Source organism: Tiliqua scincoides, chromosome 1 (assembly GCF_035046505.1).
Source record: "Tiliqua scincoides isolate rTilSci1 chromosome 1, rTilSci1.hap2, whole genome shotgun sequence".
NCBI classification, from domain to species: Eukaryota; Metazoa; Chordata; class Lepidosauria; order Squamata; family Scincidae; genus Tiliqua; species Tiliqua scincoides.
This window is the reverse complement of record NC_089821.1, coordinates 235,083,637-235,103,826: the sequence shown is the minus strand read 5'-3', so window position 1 is coordinate 235,103,826 and position 20,190 is coordinate 235,083,637. Positions and strand designations below refer to the sequence as shown.

General features: G+C 42.0%; 1 protein-coding gene across 3 annotated transcripts; it reads left to right on the top strand.

The window, feature by feature from the left end:
- The first annotated feature begins 135 nt into the window (after positions 1–135).
- NDUFAF7 (NADH:ubiquinone oxidoreductase complex assembly factor 7) lies at positions 136–18,360 on the top strand. 3 transcript variants are annotated; one of them, XM_066617908.1, is made up of 10 exons: positions 136–319; positions 2,126–2,289; positions 4,933–5,013; positions 7,206–7,316; positions 7,827–8,034; positions 10,305–10,363; positions 11,053–11,166; positions 13,032–13,175; positions 16,937–17,110; positions 17,828–18,360. In XM_066617908.1, exons 1-10 carry the CDS (start codon positions 253–255, stop codon positions 18,032–18,034), a joined length of 1,329 nt encoding a protein of 442 aa, XP_066474005.1. In that variant the 5' UTR covers positions 136–252; the 3' UTR covers positions 18,035–18,360. The 3 variants fall into 3 exon arrangements, with proteins under 3 accessions (XP_066474005.1, XP_066473997.1, XP_066474015.1); XM_066617900.1 differs by having other exon boundaries at positions 136–412; XM_066617918.1 differs by lacking the exons at positions 16,937–17,110; positions 17,828–18,360 and adding an exon at positions 15,544–15,620 and having other exon boundaries at positions 136–412.
- Positions 18,361–20,190: the final 1,830 nt, after the last annotated feature.

Here is a 20,190-nt window from a genome sequence, read left to right as displayed (position 1 = left end):
TGACGACGGGCCAGGTCCTGCAGGGTGCCGCGGGGCGCCCGCAGAAGCGCCGGGCGAGCGGGGCAAGGAGGGGCGCCTCCCCGGGGCGGCGTCGCGGGCGTCCAGGCGCGAGTGCGCGCCCGGCCCGGGCTGGAGCTGGAGCCGGAGCGGGGCTCGTCCTGCTCGGCGGCCCCGCAAGGCTACTCTACGCAGCGGCCAGGAGCGGCGTGGAGGGCGTGCCGAGCGAGCCCCGCCGCCTCGCAAGCCTGGGCCATGCTGGCGCTCCCGGGGCGCGCCCTGCGCCACGCCGCCCGACGCGGACGCCTCCTCCGTCTCCATGGTAACGGCAGGGCGCCCCGTTCCCCCTTCCTTGGAGCTGCGGCTCCCCAGGCTTGGAATGTACGTCGCGGTGGCCGAACGAAAGTGCCCCTGAGCATGTGCAGAGCGTCGTTCCCTCGCCACTGCAAGCAGTGTGGCCTCCTGAGCATGCACTGTCTGTGCAGTCAGCAGGACTGACAGCCCCATTCTATCCACACTTCCCTGGGAGTAGGCCCCGTTGACTCTAATGAGCCTTACTTCTGAGTAGACATGCATAGGATGGGACTCTGAGGCTCCAATCCTAACCACACTTTCCTGGGAGTAAGCCCCGTTGACTGTAATAGGACTTACTTCTGCATAGACATGCATAGGATTGGGCTCTGAGGCTGCAATCCTATACACACTTTCCAGGGAGTAAGCCCCAACAAGCACAATGGGACTTATGTCTGAGTAGATATGCATAGGATTGGGCCCTGAATGTTTCAGTCTGGTAAAGTCAGTGGGATGGAGACGGCCCAAATCCTAACCAACTTTCCAGCTGATATAACTGTGCCAGTGGGGCACATGATGCATTCTGCAGTTGAGTGGCAGTCATGGATGCATCTCCTCAAGGTAAGGGAATGTTTGTTCCCTTTCCTCAAAGATGCATTGCCCTTACGTCAGTGCTGGAAAGTTGGTTAGGATTGCACCCTGGAAGCAGGCTGTCACTTGATTGGCAATGAGACTGATTTCCAAGTAAATGGGTTCTGTCCAAAGAAAGTTAGTTGTGACTAAGTGCCACTGAAGTCAAAACCAATGATTTGGAGTTAAGAATCAACTGTGAGTTGGCCACATTTGCAGATGACCCCAAACTACAGTACTGTATTGCTATATTTCCCAAGCAGATTGTTAAGGACACTGAAAGGACCTCTTTCCAAACTGGGTCAATGGTCAAGCAAATGGCACATGTGATTTCACATCATTAAGTGTAAAGCAATGCACACTGGGATGAACATCCCAACTTTGCATATTCCTGTACATCAGTAGTGACAAACCAGGAAAGAGATGTTGAGATTGTGGTGAATAGTTCAATGAAAATGTTGACCGTGTGTGTCACAGATATGCAGATGACTAATCTGCTGGGTTTGCTAAGAAAGGATCAAGAATAAGTCTTCTAATATCATAAGGTCCCTATGCAAATCTATGATGCAGCCACATTTGGAAAATGACAAATTAATAGCACCCACGTCTTATGAAATTTGTTCTCAAATAAAAGAACAGTAAGGAAAATTCAGTCAAAACTAAGCTCTTTTAAGTTCTGCCTATTTCAATGAACATATCTTCTTGCTAGATAAATGTTAGCAAGAAGTAATCATTTTAGAGCCTATAATTATTTTATTTGTGAAATTATAATCTGTCTTTCACACATTTGTTTCAAAGTACCGAACAACATTATATAAACACAATACAGTATTAAAATGCACTTGTCCACTTTCTCCAAGCATTTCTGAAAAGCCGATAATCATATACTGTTTAAAAAATAAAAAACAGTTGATCCCAGTCCTAATCAACTTTTCAGCACCTATGCAGCTGTGCCAGCGGGGGGGGGGGTGTGCTGCATTCTGTGGTGGGAAGGAAGTCACAGAGGCCTTCTCTAGGCTGCTTTGAGACTGCATCAGTGCTGGAAATTTGATTGGGATTGGGCCCTGAGGCACACATTTAATATTTACTTGTTGATTTGGGGAGTTTCCTCAAAAATAAGTGGTAATGGCCGTTCTCAGCAATAAGGCTATTTATCCAGATGGCTCATCAGCCTAACACAGTATGACTAATCTCATGCTTTACACAGGTCCTTCAGGTCCATGGAGATGCCAGAGCTTTAGTTCCGAAAATAAAGCAGGAGAAAGCAGCGCAGTAACTCCAATGCTGAAACATCTCAGGATGAAAATAAAGTCAACTGGTCCCATTACAGTTGCGGAATATATGCGGGAAGTCTTGACTAATCCTGTCATGGTATGAACAGCAATACCACTGAATTTGTATGACACAATATGCTTTTGTTTGTTTGTTTGTTTGTTTAAGAGATTTGTACCCAACTTTTTCAGCCTTATTAGGGGGTCATCAGAGCAGCTTACAGTAGATATTAAAAGATAACAACAATATGAGCAAACTGAAATAAACTAAAATTGCCTACACTGTGCAGGGGGTTGAACTACATGACCTTTAAAGTCCCTTTTCAACTATAACATTCTATGATTCTAACATATACAAATAAAAACCATGATAAAGGCGTTAAAAAAATTTTTTTTAAAGTATTCTCCTCAGAGGACCATTGGTGTTTCTGTGGCCACTATGAGAGAGGAGGTAGCAGAATCTGGACATGGAGAAAAGGCAGCTGGGTGGAGATTCAATGTCACCAACTCCTCCTCACGGGAGTGTTGGTGTTGTATGGTTTGTGGTTTCTATCTTTGGATTAGATACTACTTCATTTTGTATTTTATCATCAACTTCAAGGCTTTTTAACGGTAATGAACTCACCAAATTGTTGTTCAGACATTTCAGGTTCCTAATCAAGTTGATATCCCTCTAGTCATCGAACTAGTCATTACACTGCAGACACGTGTGATGTTCTTCTCCTTGTTCAATAAAAAGTATGGGGATGGGAGGTTGCTAGTTTGTGCAGAGATCTAATCACAATTGCTGCTTAACTCCCTTCTGACATGTTTTTCACTCTCTTCCCTCCCTCCCCAGGTATTCTGCCTGCAGGGGGAAATGGTCAGAATGTTGAGGGGGGGGGAGAGGTGATTTTGAATGAGAAAATTTCTAAGGGGGAATAGATTAAGAAGCCTTCTTTCAAGGCATTTCTCTTGTCAAAGTGGCAACCTCCCATCTCTGCATTTCATTTTTTTTTAATGTAAGGAGGATATACATGTGTGCACTTGTGCTGTAATGTCTAGTTTAACCTATTGGTCTGGCATATTTGAAGAACCTTAGACGTCTATCTCTACCCTCCAGTCAGCACACAGAATTTTACATCATATGTGCTTTGTGATCAAATAAACATCCTTGATGTCAGGATCATCCTACTCAAGAGCAAACTGAAATCTTCTATAAGTAGCAATTTTTTAACAGTCATACTTGCCAGTATTTGATTGCTCTCACCATGGTTCATTATAAAATGATAAATCAGTTCATCTAATTGAGAATATAAATCAAAACCTACAAAATGATAATTTAAACTGTCCTTTTTAGGTATTGTAGAAGTTCAGTTGTGCAGCAGAAGACTTGGTATGCAAGTTCACCATCTCTTTGGCTCTACTGCCCCCTTATCTCTCAAGCTAGTGTTCTCTAACTTCCAAAAGCCGAAGCTCATCTGCTCCCTTCTGACAGCAGAACAAGCTGCTCCTGAGCTAAGGCTCTGAATGAGATGTTTCCTCAGCCTTGCTGTCTTCAGAATGGCTGAGAGCCCAATCCTATCCAACTTTCCAGCACCTATGCAACTGAAATGCAACCCCGATGTAAGGAGACAACATCACCTTAGCCTCATGACTGTCTGCTTCACACCACAAGTTGCAGTGTACACCCCATTGGCAGAGCTGCATCAGTGCTAGAAAGTTGGATAGGATTGGGCTCTCAGGGCCAAATCCTATCCAATTTTCCAGTACTGTTGTAGTCGTGCCAGTGGGGTGTGTATGCCATCCTGCAGTGGAGAGGCAATCACAGAGGCGTCCTCAAGGTACAGGAACATTTTTCACTTACCTCGGGATTGCATTGCGGCTACACTGGTGCTGGAAAGTTGGGTAGGATTGGGCCTTCAGTTTCTTTGCAGCTCTATGTCTCCTATGTATCTTCCATCCAGCAGTATCCCAGGTTGCTGGGGTCCCATGGACAAAGCTTTGCACTTAAGCCCCCTTAGTACCCTCCCATTAGGCAGTTTGACAGCCACCAGTATTGAGGGGTCAGCCCAGCCAAGTGGACCCTCTGATGGGTATTGCCCCTTGTCCAGTGCTCAATTTGTCCAACCCCAATGCCAGCCCTGCATCTGTGTCTCGGGTTGTTACTTCTCAATTCACTGTGTATGTCCCCTGCCCTTCAGCCATCCTATGTATCTTATCTCTTAAAGACTGCTAAAAAAATGATGTGCAAAGACTGCCCAAAAGGCAGAAGAGTTAATTTATGCTTCATTTTTAACTCCTCCATCAAATCTGCTGTTGCATCCATTCAACTTCCAAAATTTGTTTGAGAAATTATGTTGAGGCAATTTATATTTGCCTTACTCTTTTTGAGAGTAATGTTGTTATTAAAATAACTTCAATATTGGAGGAACTGAGTGACTGTTGAACAGGGCTTGTAAGTAGTGGAATAGAAAATCTACATGTGTGTGTGTATAAGGATACGTATATATTGCTGAACAACAGAGTGGCTCACAAAGCAGAAATAAATCAATAAATGGTTCCCTGTTCCTAAAAGGCTGGCAATCTTAAAAAGAAATACAGAAGAAACACCAGCAACAGCCACTATAAAAGGCAGCATGCTGGGGTGGATAGTTACTCTCCCCCTGCTAAATATAAGAAGACCCCACTTTAAAAGGTGCCTCTTTGCCCAGTTAGCAGGGGTGATATATACTGATCAGTGTTTCTTTTTCCTTATTCATAGGGATATTATATGCATCGTGACATGCTAGGAGAAAAAGGAGATTTTGTTACTTCACCTGAAATAAGTCAGATCTTTGGAGAGGTAATTTTTTTTAGTACAATGTTTTCTGAAGGTATGTAATTATAGGCAATGGTTACTTAATGACAGGGATACATTTCCCGATCCCTGTCGTTAAGTGACACCATGATGCCATTGTTAAACAACATCACCTTTTCAAAGCCAACATAGTGAGGGGAGCTGCTCTTCCTTCTTTGGAGGCTTTTCTGAGCCCCGTAAAAACCATACACGTCTGCCAGTGGTCTCTCCAGGGCTCAGAATAGCCGATTCAGCTAAAAAAACGCAACTTCCAGTTTCCAGAGGGAATTGACAATTTTGATCCCTTCATAGTCCACAAGTGGACATGTGAGCCTCTGGAGGTGAGGGGAGCAGAGCTCCCTCTGCTCCAGAGGCTTCAGGTTTAGGAAACAGATTTAGCGACGGACCGTCATATATATAGTCTGTCGCTGATCAGAACGTCACTAAGTGACATTCACCTGTATAGACACATGGGCATGTGGATATGTAGGATCTGCTAAGGTGTGACGGTACAGGTGACCCTCCATATCCACAGATCCAGTATCCGTGATTTTGCTTGCTTTGCAAGCTTATAGCGATTTGCAAACCCCTGGGGGCTGGGAGATAAGAATAGGCCCTCAGTTTGGCTGTACTTGTCGTAAAAGGCGAGTAAACAGCCACCGGGTAGATGGGACTCATTAGCCTGGGAAGGCAGCTCATCTGAGAGAAGGAAAACTCTGATCCCAACCTCCACTGCCTTGTGGCTACATCCAGTTATGGAAAAGGCTTCAGGAGTCAACCTCGAGGCAAAATCCGGAGCCAGAGTCCCTGAGGCAGTTCATGGCTGAACACAGTCACGCTTTGGCAACTCCTGCGACATCGTTGGAACCAACCGTATTGGCTTCTACCTTTCCATTGGACCATTTCAATGACATGGAGAGGGGGGATTTGCTGCATGGGTAACAGTCTATCCTCCATATCTACTTTACCCAGGCTTTGCACACTGGAGAGGACACTCTGTTCCAGAACCACCATTCAGAGCGCAATACCATAGTCTTCTGAGACTGAAGGATGCCAACAACAAGCGATTTGCAGGCCAGCTTCTGGCAGCCCAAATACTTGAAGAGATTGGATTGAATGCTTCTTGCTTCCTGTTAGCATTCTATATAGTCTTTTCAAACATTCAGGCTGCCTGCAGCTTGCCTGTACATCGCTATAAGCTTGCATGCTTATAGTGACCTGTAAAAAGGTTTCTTCATTTTCTTAGAGGAAAGCAAATAAATCATGTTAATGAGTGTGGGGGATCAGAGGTAGGATTCCCCTGTTTCCGCAGGAGGCCCTGGAATGGATCCCCACATATTTGGAGGGGGGAACACCTGTATTCTACTACCTAACTATTTTAAGGTTTTATCTTACCAAGTTCATGCTCAAGTACAGAGCAACTTCACAATTATGTTTATAAAGGATAAGAAATGATTTTCATATTATATTTTTTTTATTTACAAACCAAATTTATTTTCTCTCAATGCTAGATCTGATACTTTTCCCAAGATCTGAAAGTCAAGCCGGGTTCATTCTGATTTATATGTCATCACTAGTAGTAAGGATCATGGAGGAGAAATTCTGCTGAAGCAACTCTAATGTACTTGTTAGTGTCATTTAAAAAGTATAATGTAGAAGAGCATAATTTGTTTTATCAGACAGTTTTTAATAGGAATTTAATTATTTTGATGCACAAAATACAAAAGGTTGTCTAGAAGTGTGTTGCTTAAGTACAGCAGATAGTCTGACACTGAAGATACAGGGAGGGATTTTTCTAAGCACTAATTATGGAGATGTATGAATGACTGCAGTCCTGCATGCACTTATGTGGTTGAACTCCTATTCAGGGGTATTTCAGTTGCAATCCTATATGCATTTACTTGGGCTGAAGTTCTACTGAACTCTGGAATTTACTTCTGAGTAAACATGAATAGGCTTGTGGTATTAGCTGATAGTGCAATTCTGTGTGTGTTTACTTAGAAGTTCCACTGTGTACTATGGGAATTACTTCCAGGAAAGTGTGTATAGTGTTGTAGTCTTAACTGTGCAGAATTGCAGCCATTATGCTCAAATAGCACATTTTAAAATGTATCTTTTTCCTATGTTGAAATACATACATGCCACTTATTTTGGAATTGATGCTTTATATAATGTGTTACATCTCTTTTTTTCTATAGTTAATAGGTATTTGGTTTGTTAGTGAATGGATGGCCACTGGCAAACCAAACAAATTTCAGCTGGTGGAAATGGGCCCAGGTAGAGGCAGTCTTGTTGGTGATATTTTGCGGGTAAGTAAAAGTAGCCTGCATAGCTTCAACATAACTTTCCACAGCACACCCTAGGAAACCTTCTTTTTACTGTGTATAAAAAAGAATGCAAGCTGAGATTCCTCAGATTCTGTGAATGCCAACAGCTATGCTACACTAGGCAGAAAGGTTCAGTGAGATTCAGCGCAACAGTCATCGTCTTGAGGATTCTTAAACAGTCTCATGTAGACATTGATTTTCAGCTGATTCCCCAGCAATTGCCTTCACTATTATTTGCTTGCAACACCAGTGCATGTTCCTGCCATTCTGATGTAGTATCATAGTTTTTTGTTATTGTTATTTTTGATGCCAGAATGCCACCTATCCTAAATATTTTAAAAGAGTCATTAATCACATTTGAAAAATGGAGTGGATCTGAGAAATTGAGAAGCCATGGTTAAAATCTTTATTTCTAAACACATCGTAAAAGAATTCTATAAAATCACTGCAATATATTTTAGCATTAACAGCATTATCCTTGTGTATTTTCAGGTTCTTAAACAACTGAGCTCTTTACTTAGTAAATGTGATATTTCTGTTCATTTGGTGGAAGTCAGTCCCAAATTAAGTGAGATTCAAGCATCAACCTTGACAGACAAGAAGATAAAGTTAATGGATAATTCCTCTGTTTACATGCAAGGTGTTACAAAGACTGGACTTCCAATTTTCTGGTATCGAGACTTGAATGATGTACCGGAGGGTGAGATTATCCTGGTTTGGTGCTTATTTAATTATGTTTTCAACAGTCATTAGCTCTTTTCTTAGGATGAGGAATTATTTTGCAATGGAGGAGTCCTTTGAAAAGTTTGATATGAACCTGATTCTGGCCAGTGGTTTTTAAAAAAATCATTTGAGTAGTTTGAATGCAAATGCTCCAGGTAGAACTGTTTTGAAAGCGTTGGTTTTTATGGTGGTAAGCACAATTTTCTTGTTCTTCATTTTCTGTGAGAAAGTTGTGCAAACATTGTGAACTTGTGGCATCCTTTGATGTTATGACCTATTAAATGTGATAAGAAGCCCAATTCTAATTGCCCTAGAACAGGAAGAATGGGAGGCCCATGCGGTATCAAGCATAGGATTGGGACTGGCTGTGACTCGGCCTGGGTCAAGGGGAATTAATTCCCCTTCCCCTGGGTAATGTGGCAGCAGCCCCAATGGGCTGCTAAAGAGGTGGCACAGATCTGAACAGCTTGGCACTGTGCTGGATCACCCAGGAGGGGGGTTCCAATCCAGCCTAAGTGCTGGATCCTGGCTCCACCTCCCTCCTGGGCTGCTTACCCACTGCCCACCCAACCCCCGCCCCAGAATACCCCACCCCCCAGACTCCCACACTGGCCTGACTCAGCCAGTTTGAATTTAGCAGTCGTAGCTTTTGCTCTGGTTCAGGGAGGCTGATGCACGTGCCTTACAGCATATTTGCAACACTCCTGGGCCGGCTCAAGGGACTTGCACTGGACAAAGGAGCGCTTAGGATTGTACTCTAAGGAGGTCAGAAGCTTAATGGACTCCGTCTCATGTTTCTTTTTTTTCCTTGTCCAAAACAGTGTTTGGCATTTTTCTCAGCAAGTGCTTGCAACATTCAGGTTGCAGGGAGGGAGGATTTGAAAAGGCAACAGCAGTCCAGAACCTTTTGCAGTTTACCAGATCATGGCGAACAGTGTGAAACTTGCTACTACTTAGTTCGCTAAATACAGTAGATTGATGATGTGACATGTAAGCGATAAGCACTGCAAATACCATGAAGCAAATGGCTTCTATCAGTAACCAAGACCGAGGGCACAATCCAACACAGAGTTAAAGATGCTGGATTTCAGCCAGAGTTGGTAATTCTTCACAGATGATACTCTGAAAGAGTTCTCGTACTGTTATGTTTCATGATAGAAGTATGCATTGTTTCTGTTGTCCAGATTCCGGAATGACAAAGAGAAATATAGTGATTTCATTTATTCATTGCTCGCTAAATAAGAGAGAAGGTAGAAAAGAGGAGATGGAATATCTTCTTTGAGGATGGAATATCCTTCTTTGAGGATAATTTTTAAAGTTATTTTGTGGATAACTCCCTCCCTGGGCAGTGGAGGGAGGAGTGAGTGGAGAGGGAACAGCCTCCACTCAGCAGAACAGCTGGGAGAGAAGGCTGCAGAAGGACAAGGAGAAGGAGTGCAACACCTGTGGGGCCAGCTGCTGGACTCCATCTGCTTTTTCTCCTCCTCCTCCCCACGTGTTCAGGTACAACAGCTTCTGGCGTGCCAGAGGTGTGAGCCTTTGGTGCAAGCCAAAGGGCTCTTTGCCAGTGGATCAAGATAGTGGATCAGGAGGCTGTATGACTCTTTGTTATGGCTCTTGGATCCCTAATCGCTAGCACTATACCCTCCCCTTTTATGCAGTGCATGCTGTTTAATGATTGGACATCTGGAAGGGGTTAAGAGGCATTGTGTCAGCATTAGGGTTTGTATGAGACTGAATGCAGGATTGTGAGTGAGTTTTGGTTGGGATTCAGGAGTGTTGACCTTGGTCTTGTATTAAGGAACTCAAGGAGAAGCTGGTGTCCTCTGTCTTGGTGAGAGAGGGACAGGGGAGAAGGTGGAAACCTCTGGGTCCGTGAGAGGGGGACGGGGAGAAGGTGGGGAACTCTGGCCCTGTGAGAGGGGGACTGTGAGAGAGTTCTGTGAGAGGGGGTGTTGTATGTAATAATAATTTAATAATAATTTAATTCTTTTGTTAGCCACCTTGAGTGCCCTTTACTAGGACAGAAAGATGGGATATAAATTCTATAAATAAATAAATAAATCCACTTTTAAGGAAACCTATGTACAAAGTTTATACCACTATAACGTCAGCTGCTCTTTATTTATTTATTTATTTATTAGCAAAAATTCACCAACATTAAGTTGCTATAAAAGTGACAAACTGTTATTATTTATGATAATTTTTTATACTGAAATTTAATCTATGCTTTGTTTTTCCCTCTAGGTAACTGTTTTTATTTAGCACATGAATTTCTTGATGCTCTGCCTATACATAAATTTCAGGTATGATCAGAATCATGCCATGTAACTTTGCTTAAGGAGCATGTATTATACAGAAAAGACATGTCACTTCCATTGCACAGTGTGCAATGGAAGTGTTATAATTAACATGTATATTTATTTAGATAACTTATTTTAACTTAGTGAAAATTACAATTGATAAATTATACAAAATAGTGCAATATTCTCACAAAACTTAATATTTTGATACTAAATTTCCTAATTTGGAGTTTCCTAAATTTGGCAATCAGCTAACCTCTTATTGGGACTTAAAAGCAAAAATGTGTTTTTACATTAAAAAATGAGTCAGTCCAGACCCACACAATAAAGCAGATGGTACTTTTACTGCACCTTGCTTGTTTAGGTATGTGAACAGGTACTTCCAGTACACAATTTTATTGCTTTTGGTGGGGGGGGGCCTTCTTAGCATTTTTGTTGGCCAAAATATTGAGCGGTTCATCAGAAGATACATGCTGTGGTACAAACTGGCAAAGCCAAATCTGTTTCCCCAAGCTTTTTTAAAATAAATAAATAAATAAATAAAGGATTTCACTATAGTAGAACAACAAATGAGATGGAAGCCCTTTTTGGTCGAGTGTACATTCTTGAATAAATGTCTGTTAAGAAGCAAATAATGATTATACTTTATTCAATAAAGCTTGTTACAGACACATTTTATTTTATGTTAACAGAAAGTAGAAAAGGGGTGGCGTGAATTGTTGGTTGACATTGATCCTGAAGCTCCTGACAAGCTACGATTTGTCCTTGCACCATCTGCCACTCCTGCTACAGAAGCCTTCATACATGTACGTTTTCTGCCTGTCATTCTATTTCCAGGCTAGCACAAAATTACTGTGTCAAGTTAATATTGCCACTATACTAAATATTTTGAGATGTCCACAACTTCTTAAAATGCATATAAAAGTTGGGACAGTTTCAAGTTTCAAACGGGGTCTGCATTGTCCACGGGTTCGGCATCCATGGATTTGAATTATCAGTTATCCATGGGATTTCAGTTATCCGTGGGAGGCTCCGCATGTCCACTGTGGGCCTCAGAATGGCCAAAAATACAAAAAAAACGCAACTTCCAGTTTTACAATAAAACTGAAAGTGATGTTTTTACTGCCTTATAAGGACACAATTGCAGGCTGCCCCTGTGGGCCTCAAATAGGTTTCAGGCTGACTGGAGCCCAACTCCACTCAGGTTTACCTGTAGGGGGGCCAAAAACTGCAGGTTTCAATATCCTTGGTTTCCATATCTGTGGGGGTTCTGGGAATGGAACCCCCATGAATAATGAGGGCCCCCTGGAGTTACCTATAGATTTCTTTTAGTAAATACATGTTGTGAATTAGTTGTGTAATAAAGCAATAATATGGAAAAATTCTTTATCATGGAACTAAAACTGGTATGTGATGTGTAGGCTTTCTTTTAGCAGGCTTCTGGTTTCAGCAGCATAATATTAAGCGGAATGCTCTTTCGCAAAAAGTATTTCTTTCTTTAAAAATTATAGCCTTGCTTTTTGCCTCAAAGGGATCCAGAGTGTTGTACAATATAAAATCATATCATTATTATGACAGTACACAATAAAAATGAAAACTACATATCAAAATTAAAAAATGATGCAGCAGAATTATTTTGTCACCTTACCATTTTGTTTAATCAAAAATATTCAACAAGACAATTACCTAAACTGAAATACTGTTTAAACATTGCATACAGGTTGCATATCCTATATGCAGCCTGAAATGCTTAGGACTGGAAATGTTCTGGGTTTTGGATTTTGGAATATTTACATAAACAAATATTCCGAAGTGCAATGGAGCAGCAAGGGTGTGCGCTATTCTAGCACCGTGCCTGTGAGAGGCAGCCACTCAGACTACTCTGGCAAAGCCCCCTTGAGGTTGATGCTGGCTGTGCTTCCACTTCTCCTTCAGCCTGCGCAGAGAGAGGAACTATGGTTAATGCCTGCCAGCTTCTGCTGCTGGGTCTCTCTCTACACCCTGCGAAAGGACAGAGAGTTAGGCTATGCCGTCACTACAATCACTTTAGTTGGAGAGATCCACCAGAGGGAGAGCAGAAAATATAAATGGTTCACATGCTAAAAATGTCTGAATCTCAACCAGATAGTGCCCCATTGCATTATGCCAGCTGTCTCCTGCTGGTACACAAAGCAGTAAAAAAAAGTTTTTAGAACCATGTCTATTCTAAAAACCTCCAGATTTCAGAGCATTCCAGATTTCAGAATTCTGGATATGGGGAAATCAACTTGTATACGTTGTTTTTCTGAAATGGGCTTTCCATACTATTATTTTGTTGCTTAATAGAATGAGCTAAATGTTTTCCCCCAAGGCAGTCTTTCCATGTTTTTTTCACTATAGCTGTGTGGCTACAGCTGTGTGGCTATAGCTTTCCCTAAAGAATTCTGATAACTAAGTTTACATTAGGATCCTCATATTCTCCCATAATACTCATCACTCCCTTAAAATGATAATTTCCAGGATTCTGTGAGGGAAACGGCAGTTAAATTAGCCTGAGTTGCTATTATAGAAAGGACATTGCTTAGCTTTGTACAAATATGTTACATGGTGTTCTTGACTTGGAGATTGGACAATTTCAAACACTTCCACCTGCACATATAAATGTTCATTTAACCCCTGAACTCTATTTTAGGGCAAAGAATCTCGAAATCATGTGGAAGTGTGTCCTGATGCTGGTGTCATCATCCAGAAGCTGGCCCATAATATTGAAAAGAATGGAGGAGCTGCACTGATTGTAGATTATGGTCATGATGGAACCAAAACTGATACTTTCCGGGTAGGTGCATTCAAATAAATGTCCTTCAACACAAAAGGTTGGTTTGAGGATGTGAAGACAATCTAGAGTTGTGTTTGTTTTGAAATAGCAAAAGCAGTTGAAGGTTTCTTTCCCACTCTCTGGAGCAGTTATTGAGGAAGCAGCTTAAAACCTATTGCTTCCTGGGGAATACATCATGTGAAAGTTCTTTGTCATCTGTTAAGGTGTTCATAAGAATGTTAGAAGAGTCCCCTGGGTTAGGCCAAAGGCCCATCTAGCTTCTTGTATTTCACAGTGGCCCACCAGATGCCTCAGGAAGCATGCAAGACAATCAGAGACCTGCATCTTGGTGTCACTCCCTTGCATCTGGCATTCTGATGTAGCCTACTTATAAAACCAGGAGGTTGCACATACCCATCATGGCTCGTAACCTGTGATGGACTTTTCCTCCAGAAATCTGTCCAATCCTCTTTTAAAGGCATCCAGACCAGATGCCATCACCACATCCTGTGGCAAGGAGTTTCACAGTCTAATTACACATTGGGTAAAGTAGTATTTTCTTTTGTCTGTTCTCTCCGAACACTCAATTTTACCGGATGTCCCCTTGTTATGTATGGTATGGTGTGAGAGGGAAAACATCCTTCTATCCACCCCCTGCAAACTTCGTACATCTGAGTCATGTCCTCCCTCAGGTCTCTTTTTTTCTAGACTAAGACCTCCAAATGCTGTAGCCTTTCCTCATAAGGGAGGTGCCATAACCCAGTAATCATTTTGATTGCTCTTTTGTACCCATTTCCTCTATATCTTTTTTGAAATGTGGCGACCAGAACTAGACACAATACTCCAGGTGTGGTCTTTCCATCAATTTGTACAATGCAATTATAATATTGGCCATTTTATTTTCAATCCTTTTTTTATTCTCCCAAGCATGGATTGAGCCTTCTTCACCGCTGCCACACATTGGTTCAACACTTTTATCAAGCTCTCCACCACCCCAAGATCTCTCTCCTGATCTGTCACAGACAGATCAAAACCTATTAACCTTATTTATGAAGTTTTCATTTTTTGCCCCAGTGTGCATTTCTTTACACTTACCTACATGGAAACGCATCTGCTATTTTGCTGCCCATTGCCTAGTTTGGAGACGTTCTATGAAGCTCTTCACAATCCCTTCACAAGGAAAAACTTATTGTCACCCGTAAACTTGGCCACCTTGCTGCTTAACCCTGTCTCCGGGTCATTTATGAACAAGTTGAAAAGCACTGGTCCCAGGACAGGTCATTGGGGCACACCACTTTTCACTTCTCTCCATTGTGAAAATTGCCCATTGACACCCATTCTGTTTCCTAGTCCTTAACCAGTTCCTAATCCATGAGAAGACCTGTCCTCTTATTTCCTGCCTATGAATTTCTCAGCAGCCTTTGGTGAGGGATTGCACCAAACGCCTTCTAAAAATCCGGATATATAATATCCATGGGTTTGCCTTCATCCACCTGCCTGTTGATCTTTTCAAAAAATTCTGGAAGGTTCGTGACATAAGACCCTTACAGAAGCCACACTGATTCTCCCTCAGCAGTGCTTGTTCATCTATGTGTTTTAGGATTTTATCTTTGATGAGGCATTCCACCATCTTACCAGGAACAGATGCTAGGCTGACATGTTGGAGTTGATGCAACTCTGTCTGCTGTCCAGAGGGGGCAGGATGCTGTCCAGAAGGGGTCAAGCTATGGCCCTGTGACTCTGACCTTTCTACCTGTTCTCTCTATGATCCTCGTGGGGTGTGGCCCTAACCCTTTATCCTTCCCTTCTCCTCTGAGCACTTCCCCTTGTCCTCTGAGCACCGACCTGTTAAGATGGCGCACACCAGGGCTCTGATGCCCACACCATCTTGAGCACAAGGCATGCAGGGCGAGGCAGCTCTAGGACCCTGCTATCTCTAAGAGTTAGCTGAACCTCTGATCCTAATCAGATGCTGTAAATATACACTCAATGGAACTGTAAGTAAATAACTTCTTTTTTGCAACTTTGACAAGCCATTGCCTCTTTGTCTTTTTTATTGAATAGCAGTCAGCCAGGTGAGGGAGGTTCCCTTGGGTGATACCCAAAGGGGGGTCCGCTGCTTAAGCTACTCTGCTTTCCCCCCAAAGAGGAAACTGCTTTTAGTTTCCTCCAACATGACCAACCAGTTTCCCTGGTCCCCTCTCCTTCCTTTTTGAAAGATCAGTGTGACATTTGTTATTATCTAATCCTTTGGAACTGTGGGTGTTTTAAGGGACAAGTTGCATATTTTAGTCAAGAGCTCAACAATTTCATTCTTCAGTTCCTTAATAACTCTTGGGTGGATGCCATCTGGGCCCAGTGACTTATTGATCTTTATTTTGTCAATTAGGTCTGAAACATCTTCTCTTTTAACGTCTATCTGACTTAAGACCCAAGCACTGATGCAGCTGCAATGCAGCCCTGAGGGTAAGGGAACAAATGTGTTCTTACCTTGAGGAGACCTCCATGACTGCATCCCCACTGCAGGATACAGTGCACGCCTTGTTGACAGAGTTGCATCAGCACTGGAAAATTGGATAGGATTGGACACTCAGTTCCTTAGTCAGGAGGGGCAGTTCAGACAGGCAGGCAGAAGTTATCAGAGGACACAACCTGTGATGGCTATGGCCCCCCTCCCCGCATTGTTTGTGCCACTATAGGGTGTCTGCACTATTTTGGATTTGTGCACCTATGAGACATCCCACTATGAACAAAGGAGTCTTTAAATTACATGTCAGTTTCATCCTAACTATTCATTTGTCACAGCTAGGTAGGTAATACTCACAGTCAGCATCCTTCTGCATCTCTCAGCACAGAACTGCCATGGCATTGCCAGGAAGCAGAAACACCACCAGCATGCAAAAAAAAAGCTTCAGTATCTCAAACTTCAGTTTGTTGTTCCACAGAGCTGTTTTTCTTTGACCATAGGAAGCAATGTAAATAGTAAAAACAACTGTTTTAGATTCAGTTTTCAGGCTTACCACTCTGCAAAGAATTTGAGAAGAGCTAGCTAAGCTGTGCTGGCATGGCCTCTGAATCACCCATAATTAGTGGAGACAGGATTCTTTTAAAAAACTGTTTTCTCTCTCTCTCACACACACACACATAACCCCAGAATAGGTGAACCTTGCTGACAATGAAAATAGCCGGGTACTCATTTTTACATTAACCAGTTATTAGATGTTCATTTTTCACTGAAAGGTTTCAGTTGCACTGACTCAGGAAGGCAAGTCCCTGATCTTAAAAAAGCCAAAGTTCCAATTCATATTTCATTTGGGGAGGAGGTTTATGAATGGACCAAATTACAGTGGCTTTAGCCCTTAAAACCCTACTTTGCCCTCCTTATTTATATGATGCCATGGTAATGCACTTTTAAAAACTCTAGTTTTGAATAGGTCCATTTTTGAACTGTTAACAGTAAAAAAAAAATCAGATCAATATCTTAGAACTATTTTTCATGGCCCTTTTTATTTATTCTTGCAACCTACATTGAGGGAAAAAGCAACAGTAAAAAATACTGAGTGTTGTTGCACATTAGTACTTGATATCAAGGGGGAAAGCTGGCAAACGGAGGTGCCATAAGTCCTAGCTTGGCTAATGTATAATTGAAGCACATGCTTTTTGGAAATGGCCTTTTTACAAGTACAAACAGTCCTTTGACTGGTGTTCTCCCTCAATCTCCAGAGGCTGTGGTGATACCCAATTGACCCAGGTCTAGATTTTTCCTTGTGATTATTTTTCAGGGATTCTGCGGCCATAAACTTCATGATGTGTTAACAGCCCCAGGAACAGCAGATCTCACTGCAGATGTTGACTTCAGTTACCTACGAAGAATGGCTCAGGAAAGAGTAGCCACTGTGGGTCCCATAAAGCAACATGAATTCTTGCAGAACATGGGTATTGATATCAGACTGCAGGTAGGGGTCAATTGCAATCCAAGTGCAACAGATTTTTAACAGTTTGTCTCACTGAATTGAATGATTTGAATTATTCATTTCTGGTGTTTAACTCATTTAAAAATATAGCAAGACTCCTGCCAATTTAAACTCTATTACACCCTTTTTTCAGCAGGCAGAACTAAAATTAGAGGATGAAACTACACATTGCATCACAGATTGCATTATTGGAAGATGTTCTTAAGTTGGTGGTGTCGTTTTAAACACAAAGCATCTGTAGAGGGCATCAGTCAAGAACTGGACCATGGTACAGAAGGGAGGCAGCTAACTTTTCCTCAAGTGCTACCCATTGAAAATTACCCACCCACACAGCTGCTATTTAATATCCCTAAAGTGGTTGACCACTTCAGGGACAGTTTGGAGGAGGGATTTCTAGCTCGAAAGTGATGCAAGGAGAAAAGGTCGACTAAGTCTCCTTGCATCTCATGGTCCCAATCTTAATTGGTGGACCCCTCCAACTGCTTTTTGTTGCCAGACTTGAGCATATCTCTCAGTGATACATTCTGTGATGCAGCTGATAATTTGGCCCTTAATTTTCATTAAAAATATAAATATGTTTTCCCTTTTTATTTGGTGAAGAATTAACTAACTCTGGGATGAAAATAGTGCTGGGCTCTGTAAGTGCAAATGGGCCAAACCAGAATCTTGGAAGAGAATATATTCATTTTTTAAATTTAGGTTTTACTGCAGAATGCAAGTGACGAAGCTACCCGCCGTCAACTGCTTCAGAGTTATGAAATGCTTATGGACCTCAATAAAATGGGAGGACGCTTCAACTTTTTTGCCCTCCTACCTCACACCAGGATTTTGGCTTCCAATGAACTAACGAAGCCAAATCACTCACACTCACCTGTTGCTGGCTTTGGTGAACTCACTTGGAAGTGAACCCCATTTCTGAACATTGTACGACAGAGATGCAGACTTTCCATCACTAACCATTTGTGAAGCGAGATCTCTATTATAAAGGTACAAGTTTAAGATAAGATAAGAAAAGGAATACAACTAGGTATGCCATAAATAGCCAAGGAATCACTATGTACCCTGTAAAATGAAGCCACAATCAAAAATTCTTGCTGTAAAACCAAGCTGATGAAACCAGTGGGTTTAGGAGGATAGAGGAGAAAGAAAAGAATAGTCTGGATGGAAAAATCTCTTTGTGTCCATCTTACATTGTAAAAATATATACATATTAAAGATCTAATGGGAGAGGACATTGTCTCAAAGTGAAAATTTGCAAGTACATGTTGCATATTATGCAGTAATATTAACTAGCACTAAACTATGCACGGAAACCTACTAGGAAGGAGTTCAGTCCCAGGAAAAGCAGGTATGGCTAATATGGCAAAGCGGCAGCATTTCATTTGTAAATGTGACGCCTCTACTGGTTTGCTGCTTACATACTTGCTGCATTTAGAAGTCCTGCTTCTTCAAGATAAGGCTGGAGGAATCAATATGTTTGTGCTCACATCTCTTCACTTCTGTCTGTCCTTGACCTGCTCAGCTTAACAGAATGCTTCCTGATTTGCTCAGACCACAGTTTCCCATTACATCTGAACCAGCTGTGGTTGGAGTGAGTCCTTCAAACCAAATTGCAAACCAAGGTATAATCCCAGCTTGGAAGACCGAGTCCATTGTAAACAGCAAACTGTTAGATCTGTTAGATTAAACCAGGAAGTTTTTCATTAAGCCAGTGATCATCAAACTTACTTGATAGCCAGAAGTAATTGGCAGTGATGCAGGATGAGAGGATGCAATGTCACCACCACTTCTGGATTGCAAAACCATAAAGCAACCCTGAAGATGGTGGTAAGAGGCTAAGGGCAGGCAGGTGGGTTTTTTGTGCAGTGAGAACCCTGTGCACAGTGCTTTGCCCGCTGAGCCAAGCCTCTGCTCCACAGTCTTTGGCATCACTTCATTATCTTGCTGCCAAGTGGTTCAGGCGGCGAACATCCCGCAATGCCCCTGTGAGTTCACTGTGCCACCTCACGAAGCTGCACCTCAGAGTCTGGGAACCACTGCACTAAGATCAGGAAGACAACATCTGAATGCAGCTTCTTTGCACACTTGGCATACATTGTATTTTCAGTTCTGTTGAAACAATTATTAAAGCATCAAGCATCAATGGGTTCTCAGCTGAACAGAGGTAAAGTATCTGGAATATAAAGATTTCTATAATAAAAGACAAATTCTACTCCAACATTGGCCTACAACACTGATTGGGTAAGCACAAAAACATTTCAGTTGCTCAGAGAACAAAGCTATTTGAATATTTGAGGTTCGGTTTGTTTGAAAGGTAAATTGTCATTTTGGGATTAAACATCATACAGGCCTTGGGGCCAGGAGTAGCTGGGTGGGGAAGACTGAGCATAGGTCCTAGGGTGCGATTAGGGACCCTTGAAACAATGAGGCTGAGAAAAATGGGGTTATGAGGTCTTTAAAAGTGGCACAAAAAGAAAATTTGTTCCAGTTGTAGCCTTGTCACTGCAGCACTGATGTCTGGCAAACCAAAGCCGTTTACAAGGGCCAGGAAGCATTGAGAGAAGGGAGGGGTACTCACACATTGATTTGGTCTAATCAGCCAGTTCTTTGGCTATGTGCTACTACTTGTAATACTAACTGTGATCCAACAGAGTCTGAAAGGTTTTTTGTTTTTGTTGGGGGGGGGAGGGGGTTTAAACTAATGTTCTTCCATTTATGGAACTAAACCTATATAAGACAACCTGATAAAAAATTATCAAAAGTAGAAGAGCTCAGGAAGATACACCAATGAAAAAGAACACACATGATAGGGAAATAAAATTTATTTTCAAGCTTAGAGGCTATTTACAAACAACGGGACATATAAAAATATAAAAAAGTACTTGACAGTGTCTTTTGAAGCTACAAGTTTTACATGAATTTCTTCTAGCATCAGTACAGCACTATTTCTTCAATGAATGCAACTTAACTAAAAAAAGATTAATGATAATGCAACACTGGGTACAAATTCATCTGGAGCAACTGATTAATGCCAACCTCAGTCAGTGACTTAAAGCTTTGAT